This window comes from Limulus polyphemus, unplaced genomic scaffold (assembly GCF_000517525.1).
Source record: "Limulus polyphemus unplaced genomic scaffold, Limulus_polyphemus-2.1.2 Scaffold23, whole genome shotgun sequence".
NCBI lineage: Eukaryota > Metazoa > Arthropoda > Merostomata > Xiphosura > Limulidae > Limulus > Limulus polyphemus.
In genome coordinates this window covers 203024-213535 of record NW_013665633.1, presented here as the reverse complement: position 1 = coordinate 213535, position 10512 = coordinate 203024, and the positions used below count along the sequence as shown (strand labels likewise).

General features: G+C 35.0%; 2 protein-coding genes across 2 annotated transcripts in view; both read right to left on the bottom strand.

Moving 5' to 3' along the window:
- The window catches only part of LOC106458610 (arachidonate 12-lipoxygenase, 12R-type-like), a 27448-nt gene extending 24906 nt beyond the window's left edge, over window positions 1-2542 (bottom strand). The window contains exons 1-3 of the mRNA XM_013918137.1: window positions 2398-2542; window positions 1432-1529; window positions 350-482 (exon numbers count right to left, since the gene is read on the bottom strand). Coding sequence (XP_013773591.1) covers window positions 350-463 — 114 coding nt within the window. The 5' untranslated portion in view covers window positions 464-482; window positions 1432-1529; window positions 2398-2542. The remainder of the gene's footprint in view (window positions 1-349; window positions 483-1431; window positions 1530-2397) is intronic.
- LOC106458460 (allene oxide synthase-lipoxygenase protein-like) overlaps window positions 2347-10512 on the bottom strand; it is a 15171-nt gene continuing 7005 nt past the window's right edge. Inside the window, exon 2 of the mRNA XM_013917982.2 lies at window positions 2347-2526. Within this exon, the coding sequence (XP_013773436.1) occupies window positions 2347-2526 (180 nt within the window). The remainder of the gene's footprint in view (window positions 2527-10512) is intronic.

Genomic DNA, 10512 nt, shown 5'->3' with positions numbered 1-10512 from the left:
CAACAAAATTTCCATTTAAAGATTCTAGGTTTCCTTCGTCAAATTTTTCAAAAATAACTCACATATGATATAGTCTCACTGGTTTGTTATTAGTTATTCAATAAGAATACCCTTCGTATGTGAGTGATATCGGACAATGTCTGGTTCGTTGAAAGTCGCTCACCCTGGCAAAAATAACTTCCTACGCTACTGAGTGAGGTCGGGACATATTAAGTATAGAAACACACTTTATTAATACGTAGAAAAACTTGCAGGACGAGAAAAATCTTCAAATAACACAATACATATTGTGTTAAAGTGATCCTGATTTCAAAGTTCGCTCATCAGAACAATGACCGACAACACTTACCAATCGAGCATTTTTGCAAGGCAAGTTCTTGAGAATCTCGAGATCAATTATAAACACCCGTTTAGCAGCTAAAGCTTGTTCTAAGGTCAAACCCTCCAGGAAAGGTTCTATCATACCATCTTCCAGACCAAACCTATCAAATGAGATAATAAAAAAAAACAGGATTTACATGGCAGTTGTTAAAAATAAATAAGTTATATATTCTACGAGAATATAATGTGGAAAATCTATTAACAAATCGACAAAACTTTAAGTAGTATTTTATCACAGCCATTATAATAAATGTTAAATTTTATCGAGCCACAGGTTTAAACTAAATAGCACTTTATTGTATGTCAAGGTAACATCTTTTTCTATATTAAAAGCGATATTTTACTATTATAGATGACTGTTTAAATTTGGGCACAGTTTTGTAACAGCACCAACAGAACGTCCTTTCCTATTGGATTAAAACGATAATACAGAGTATGATGTAACTTAGGCTTATAATACATCATTATTAACTTCAGTCCATAAAGTAAGGTTTGAATATTTTCGATTAAAATAAAAGAAAAAAGTTATAATCTACCTATACAAGACAACTTGTTATAATGATACTATATCATTGTATTTGATTGTCACATCGATAAAATTAATTAGCTTAGAAATTGCGATATTGCTTTTAATTATGTAATGAGATACCAAGCTCAAATACTCTGAAAAACAAAGAACGTTCAATTCTAAGCCTGAACTTCGCGCTTCCATTCGCTAAATAGCCATATTTTCTCATTGTTATTTTTCCAGGAATACTTAAAGTTTATTCATATTTCACCAAGTTTGAGCTAACTAGATTAGTTACAATGAGCTTAACAATATGTTAGCGATAGGGTGTAGTTCATGCATCTTAACATTCTTAAATTAAAAGCTTTATAAACTGTGAACAAAACAGAAAATCATTATATATTTATCTATACGAAAAGGTAGAAAAGTTTGGTAGATTTATTACGAAATTATAAACTTTAAGAGTTGAATTTCAGATTTCACAAAGGACAGGAAAAATAATTCCTTTCTATTCCTTAAAAATATTCAGAAACCTATCTTACTTTGAAGGGATTTCCTTGCATTGTGAGATAAGAACAGGGTTGGCCCCTTGGACACGCTGCAAGCCAAACCACCTGTCTTCTGTCCAGTACTTAATACACTGTTCAAGGAATAACATGAAGTCAACTAAAGATCTCCTCACATTATTAATATCACTACATATTTGAGATATACGAACATGCGATAAGTTCACATATCTCCAATCTGTCGTCAACAAAGTATACCAGATATATCAATACTGTGATAAGTTCATATATCTCCAGACTGTCATCAACAAAGTACATCAACATACACTACTCAAGGCACTTATTATTTTTTTTTATATATATGAATGGTGTGCTTGATATTTTCATAGTTCATTTTTTAAAGTTTATTCGATATCTTAATCTGTTTAATGGAGGTGTACCGAGTATTGAAAAATTGCCTTCGAAGTTTAGGTTAATTAGTGATGTTTCTGTTTAATATGAAAAATAAATCCCGTGATTTGTGTACCCTAAACAAATCTTGATTAATTATTAAGTTTGAATTGCTAAACAGAATAGTTCGTTATAAAACTCTTGCTTTTCTGCGCTTATATTTGTGTTAAAGAATAGAGGCTTGATACACTAAGAGAGTGTAAAGTAAAGATTGCATTGATTGGAAATATTTCCTATTTGCTAATTCAAAGCAGGAAAACTTTCCTAACAGAGCATTGTTTTAGGAAAACTTCTTAAGCTTACTATTAATGTTGCCTAAAAATAAGCACTTAACCATTTTCATCCATTGCTGAAGTTCAAAATGAACATTTCCAGAAGTAAGAATTAATTATTTTAATAAGTTCGAATTTCATGGCATTTAATAACGTAGGACTTGAACACACATACACACTAGACTTTTTTGGTTTACCTATTTTATCAAAGAATCGTCAGATTTTTTTTTTATACCAAAACTTGATTGTCTGAATTGTCTAAATTAGCAACGCCACCTACCTCCGGTTCTTCAAGTTTTAATCTGTATACAGTTTTAAGGTCGTCTAATGACTTCCATTTGTCTTTTGAAGACAGGTTGATGAGGCTAGTGGCTAGAAGAAGACTTCCTTTGTTCTTAATTATGTCCCACTATAATACAAAGGAACTGTTAGGATCCACTTTATATTTTTTATGCTAATGCAGTTCACAGCAGACGTGAGTGGACATAGCTCGTGTTAAAGTCTTCAACAGTATCACATATTGAAACACTTTAAAAAACAAGATAATATTTATAAAAGAAGGACATATATTGTGCTTTAGTAAAACCGTGTTTTACATTATGAAAGATCGTTAGAAACAAGGACACTTTTTTGCAAATGATTTCCCTATCCTGTATCATAAGTTAATAATTTTCCCCTTTCTTCTGTAAATAAAACATCATATTAAATAAACATTCAAAAATAGTTAAAGTCTTTCAGAATAAACACAGGCGTTAAAACAACAATTTGAAACAGCAAAAGCATAGTTAAAATACCGAATATTTTAAAACCGAAGTTTTCTCCCGTTAATTCACCCATTTCAAATAACATATCTACAAAGCAGCGCAAGACAGTATAATCCATTACTCAGTAACTAGTTGCCTTACATTTTTGAGAAGCGTTAAAGTTGCAGCTCGTTTCAAAAAAGTTTCACTCTAACTTGCAGTTCTTCACCTTCTGAAATTTCCTGATAATTATAGTAAGATCGTTTCGCTTTTTGACCAGTAATAGCCCTCTAACGACTCAGTTTTAAAATCGTAAAATGATTTGTTTCGTTTTATTACAAATGGGCCCCCCGATGGGGCAGTGGTAAGTCTTTGGATTTACAGTGCTAAAATCAGGGGTTCGATTCCCCTCGGTGGACACAGCAGATAGCTCAAAGTGTCTTTGCTATAACAACGCACACACACACGTACTACAAATGGTTTACAATGAAATACAAAAAAACAAAGAAATTACAAAATCAAGCTTAGGCGAATCAGAGAAAAAAACACTTTTTTTTTACTTAGAAAGAAAGTTAAAAAGAAACAGCTAATTTGTTGTGTACTAAGGTTTTAAAGGATGTAAACGCACCAGATCCTAAAATTAAAGATGACTGTTTCACGAAGGTCTACAGGACGTTCAACAGTTTACGCTCAACTAAAGAAGAAAACTCCTTTTTTCTCTGCATAGGGGACCTAACAATGTTTTCCCATGGGCATCCGCAGAATGGGGCAAGTGGGGAATTTAACCCCCGGAATTTCATAAGAAAATTTGAGTAATTTATTTAAAAAATATATATTATAAAACAATAGTATTGAAATATAAATGATGAAATTAGGTTTACATAAATAAGCTATAATCAGCTGGAGCATCGCTGGTCTGCTCTCTGCCATAGCTTGCGCCCCCCCCCCCCCACACACACATCAGGAATAAATTCTGTGGATGCTCATGCTGTTTCCGATTTAAAAATATACTTTTGGGCCGGTATGGACTAGAGATTACCATGCTGGGCTATATATCCGAAGGTTCAGGGTTCGAGCTACGATACATCTCCGAACACACTTCATACTGCAGATATGGGGGTGATATATGACTGTGACAAGTATCAACTCTTGTTATTCGGTTAAGCATAGCTTCGTAGACGGCTGGCGCATTTGATAAGCTGATCTCCTTCTGTTCAGTAATTCTAAGTTAAAAATAGCTATGTCTCAACCTAAGGGCTGTTTAGTCCATATGTTGCATAAGGTGCCACTTAGATAGAAAATACTATATATATATTTTTTTTCCTGCAACTTAGTGTTAACTAGTGATTCTAGGCCTAAAAAGTTTTACTTAAATTAGCAACATTTAGTACGACCAAACGTTTTAATCTATATTAAATTACTATAACATTTAGTCTTACAAAATATATATTAACATAAACAAAGGAGAGTGTTTTCAGAGCACTATCACTTTAATTACTTCTACTACTAGTTGTTAGGAAACATTTCATTCGGCACCGTTATCACATCTTTTGTACATCTATATATTTAATGGTTTGTCCCACCAAACATGCTCGCCCTTTCAGCCGTGGGGGCGTTATAAAGTGACACTCAATCCCACTATTCGTTGGTAAAAGAGTAGCCCAAAGAGTTGACGGTGGGTGGTGATGACTAGCTGCCTTCCCTCTAGTCTTACACTGCTAAATTAGGGACGGCTAGCGCAGATAACCCTCGTGTAGCTTTGCGCGAAATCCATAACAATATCTAAGGAAATAGTGCTTATAACACACCCACGGCCCCATAGAGGAATGTTTTTTTTTAGTTTTTTTTCCTAAAAAAAAAAAGGTCCAAGTTCTTTTAGATGTAGTAGTATAGATGAAATGTTGATGTTCAATGTTACCACTAAGAAGTTCTAGTGTATAGAACAGTTTTATATTTCCAATACCATACGGTGTCCATAATACCACAACAAACTCAAGAAAATTTGTTATAAGATGATTCTAAAAAGTTTCTTGTTATTGTTGGTGTTATTACTGTCCTGTTTCACACTCGATGGATCAAACTTTCTTGAAAGAGTTACTATAAATTTAACTCAAGTATTTGAAATGTTTATAATCAGTTCATGTATTTTTAGATTATGTAATACTGCTCCGGAAATTACGTAAAACTGCTCATAACTGCCGAAAGACGCGAGATATCTTATAACTCCTTTAAGTTATGTCCCTGCTGCTCAGACTTTCCATATTAAACTTCAATTCTATGAACTAACAATGAAAAAAAAATAGAAATTTTATGTACTCTCCCACGACACATTGACACTGGTCACAAATCTACAGTATCTTTCAGTTGACTTAATAATTTCACTGAATGTTTCGATATACAGAGGAAAGGTGCAAGTAATATTTCACGCTGTTAATGACATCAATTTCGTGTACCAAAGTTGTGTTTTCTTTACTATAAGCCTTTTACACTTTTGCAGTGCGTGTATATTACTTATGACGACACAGTTCCAATACAGTCTCATGAGCTGTTCTACAAAATTTGCCCCCCCCCAGTGGCACAGCGGTATGTCTGCAGACTTACAACGCTAGAAACCGGGTTTGGATACCCGTGGTGGGTAAAGCACAGATATCCCATTGTGTAGTTTGTGCTTAATTACAAACTAACAAACAAAATATTAGGTCGTCAGGAAATTAATGTCGCGTTTTGGAACACTTTCATTAAACACCAACCCCAAAAACGTACATCATGTATAATAGTTAAACGCAACGCCTATATAATGTGTAAAGTTTAGTATACTGTAATCCCTTATAGTTATCGCACACGACGAGACAAACATTCGGCATGAAATGCTGTTTGAATACAATAAGGGAAAGAACGCCTCTGTATTCACAAAGAATATCAAAGAAGTTTATGGAAATGTTTCGAACGTCCGTGAGTGTCAACGATGCTTCAGCAAATTTTGTTCAGGTGACTTTAGCCTTAAAAACTGTGATGGGAGGGTTCAACATGTTGGAATTGATATTGATGCTCTGAAGATGCTTATTGAGTCTAATCCAAGGCAACACACTCGTGAAATGCCCCTGGAATTGCACATCTCTGATGAAACAATACGTAAACATCTAAGGGATATGGAAAACTCCATAAAGGAGTTGTTTGGGTGCTTCACGAACTGTCCGATTATCATCGTTTCTAACGTGTGAATATTGCTTCGTCTCTTCTCGCGCGTAATGCATGTGAACCATTTTTGGACAGAATTGGCACCGGTGATGGAAAATGGATCCTCTATGTGAATATTAAACGCCAAGAACAATGGCTCAGTCCTAGACAAAAACCACTTCCGACTCGAAAACCTGGACTCCATCCGCAGAAAGTAATGGTTTGCATTTGGTGGGACATAAAAGGAGTAATTCATTTTAAATTCCTCAATCTACAGCAAACTCTTAACGCAGAGATCTATAGTCAGCAACTGGAACGTTTAAATCAAGCCCTTCATCAGAAACGCTATTCACTCATCAATTGGAAAGGTGTTCTTCTTCTCAACGACAATGTACGTCCACATGCGGCACGTTTGACGCAACACAAGATTATGGAGTTGGGTTTGGAAGTTCTCCCCCACCCACCATATTCTCAAGATTTGGCATCATCAGATTACCATAATTTTCGTTCGCTGCAACACCATCTTAATGGGAAAACGTATGTAAATGTGGAAGGTGTTAAAGAGGACATCGACATGGTTTTTGCTTCAAAGCCAAGTGATTTCTTTAATCAGAGCATTAACAACCTGATTGTAAGATGAAAAGGCGTCATCTATAAGAATGGAGACTATTTCATTTAATAAATGTTTTGTTGTGATATATAAGTTGTTCTGGTTTTTTATCTAAAAAAAAAGCGGCGTTAATTTTATGACGACCTAATGCAAAGGTTGAGAACGTTGTATTAAAACGGTTTCTGAGCCTCATTATGCCGCAACGTCCGGTCATGTTCTCTGTAACAATCGTGTTTCTTAACAATAGTCCTGTAGCGTAGTGTTCATTGCAAACGGTTCTGTCGTAAGGCTATCCTGCTCAGCGTACACCATTCCTCCCTGCTTGGTTTACATACACCATCTAGTGTTCAAAGATGATGGTTTTTCCAGTGTCCCTTTCAAAAGGTTGATCGCGCAGCAATCAATAGGTGCTGCATCCAGCTACTTGACCAATATGTCTTCGTAAAGAATAACGTGGATACTGATTTCATTCTACAGCTGATTGAGGTATGCGATTTTCAAAGGATTTTTCATGGAAGTAACTTGTCTGATCTTTGTTTACTTTATTCGAGATGAGAAAGGAGAATATTTTAACCCATTAGAACTGCCTCCACAAAACCTGAACATAAAAAAATTAATCAAGAAGAACTGTCAACCGTGGACTTACAACAACAAAAAGTACTGCGGGGATCATATTCCTGTGTGTGCAGACAATATTGTATATACAAGTAATAAAATAATTTTCAAAAGTTAAATACGATGTAAGGATGGCAATGCCAAAAAGTACAAAATCAAGGTAAAGATAAATACACAAAACCATACAAAAATAACTTTTATCTACAACTAAATGTTGAAGCCCCCAGTGGCACGGTGGTATGTCTTCGGACTTCCACCACTAAAATCCGGGTTTCGATACCCGTGGTGGGCAGTGCAGAGATGGCCCATTGTGTAGCTTTGTGCTTAATTATAAACAAACAATCAATACCATAACTGAACAGTTGGGCTGCGATTAGAGGCAAAAGGTTATCTCAAACGCTAATTATAGTTACAATATAAGACTTTAAATGTTCTGGTTTAAGCCGTTATTTCTCTTTTTTTTTTCTTATAAAATTTGATACCAATATAGGCTTCCACAAAATTTGCGAAATGCTCCCTATGAAATTCATAGTAAATTATTATTATCTTATTACCTTTCATTATTAATTAGACAAAAGATCAGAAACTCACTTATTGAAAAGTTGCAGTTAATAATATTAATATTATCTGAAGAGAAAAACTTCACAAACACATAGAGTGCAATACGATTAATTTGAATTTCAGAAGTATAAGACATTAAAACGAAACGTTCTAAAACAAACGTGACAAAATATATCAGCTAACAAGTTAATGTATAAGGCGTCTTATCAAGTTATATCAGTATAACTATAACAGTATTGTTTGTTGTCTGTTCATGTAATTACTTCGCAAGGTGTGGATGGATTTTCACCAAAATTGGAGTGAAAGTTCATTGGCTCATTGAAGAGATCCATAAAAATTTTCAGTTTTGCATTTTTTCCGGTTTTTATGAGCATTTTTTGCCCCTTTTTTACCACTACTTCAGCCCCCCAGTGGCACAGCGGAATGTCTGCGGACTTACAACGATAGAAACCGAGTTTCGATACCCGTGGTGGGCAGAGCACAGATAGCCCTTGTGTAGCTTTGTGCATAATTACAAACAAACAAACAAACCACTACTTTGCCCCCTGTTCAAGGCTCTTTACCAAATTCGGCATGAAGGTTTGTTGTTCCATGGGGAGATACATACAAATTTTCAGTTTTGCATTTTGCGTTTTACGGTTTTTATGGGCGTTTTGCGTTTTTGCGTTTCTTACCACTACTTCGCTACCTATAGATGGATCTTCACCAAATTTGGTATGGAGGTTTGTTGGTTCCATGTGGAGATACATACGAATTTTCAGTTTTGCATTTTGCGGTTTTTATGGGCGTTTTTTACCACTACTTCGCCTCCTATAAATGAACCTTCACAAAATTTGCTATGGAGGATCATTGAGTCTATGGGGAGATACATACAGATTTTTAGTTTTGCGTTTTGCGGTTTTTATGGGTGTTTTTGCATTTTTTTTCCACTACTTCGCTCTCTGTTGATGAATCTTCCCCAATTTTCGCATGAAAGTTTGTTGGATGGTTACACATTTAGTGTTTTGCAGTTTATTTTGGGCGTTTTTTACAATTACATATAAAGGAAGTAACTTTTCATGTCCTAAAATAACCTTTCATTAATCATGAATTTACATAACTTCCGTCCAGGGGACGGGTACTCCAACTACTTATAAATATATTGCTAGGTAAAAAGACGACTCGTTTTTAAACAATAGGCAGTGGTAAACAAAACGTACAGAAATTCTATGTTAGAAGTACATTGTTGTTTCTTCTTTATAATGCACATATTGTCACACAATATGGCACTGAAAAAAGAACCTGATAATCGTAATGATGTGTTATATATATATATAATCAGGTTTGGCCTTAATAATTGATTAACTGAAGACAAATACTGAAAGTATATATTTGTTTTAATGTTCACAGCTTTTCGGGCTGGTGATTTTAAACTGTAATGGAATAAAATGATTGAGATTACAAGGATTATCAAACATAGAACGTTCGAAGATAACATGATGAATAAATCTAATGTAACATACACGTAAAACACTGGCAGTTAACGTTACAAAGAATTTCTTTCTTTTTTCTACCACGGCCAGCGGTAAGCTTACGAACTTCCTACACTAAAATTTGAGTTTCTAGTCCCTGCAATAAAGAGAGTACAGATGGTCCATTGTGTATGTTTGTGCTAAGAAACAAACAAGCAAAAGTTGTTTACCTTCTTGTGAAGAAAGTACAAAACTAAGTATGTTTGTACGTATACGGCTCTACAACAGAGTACGTGAACGTACATTGGGTTTGTAGTAAAAACACTGATGTCATCCTACTTGTCTATTTATTTCTGCATGGAAATTCGTAAAATATGAGTGTTTTCAGGCCTGGTGTCGATGAACTGTTAGCAAACTCAAGTGGTTTAGCAAATGGAGCGTAATTTCAATTAGGGTCTAAGTATTATTTATGTCAGCGTAAGTAATTACCGGTTTAGTTACATGTTAAATGTACCTTCTCCTATCAGTTCTCCATTTACTTGTATATATATATATATATTTTACGAACGGAACAAGTTTAAATTTGTTATTCTTTCGCCAAGCGTCCCACGATGAGAAAGGGGTAAGTCTACGAACCTACAACGCTAAATTCCGGAGTTCGATTCCCACGCTTTGTTCTAAATAATAAACAAATAACCTTTCGCTAAGCCGATGTTAATTTATTTTGATTTGTGTTCAATGTGTTACCTGTCGGCAGCGAAAATTCATGATTTGCTGTAAAAATATAGAATAGGACTTAACCTAAAGGTTGAACTAATACGTTTATAAATATCACTTTACTTCTGACGTCAAAGTAGACAGTGGAAAGAAATTACCATGGTTCTTTATATGTCGTCAGGTGTCACTATCACTTAATGGTTTGGTTTGAATTTCGCTCAAAGCTACACGATAACTATCTGCGTTAGCCGTCCCTAATTTAGATGTGATAGACTAGAAAGAATGAAGCTAATCAATATCACCTACCGCCAACTCTTGGGCTACTCTTTTACCAAAATCGTCACATTATTACACCCCAACGGTTGAAAAGGCGAGCATGTTCGGTGACGGGCATTCGAACTCGCAACCTTCAGATTGCTAGTCAAGCGCTTTAACCACCAGGCCCATCACTTAATGGAGTTAGAAGAACCGGACTAATTCTATAAGATACCACAAGAGGGCTCTTAGGCTACTCTTGTCTG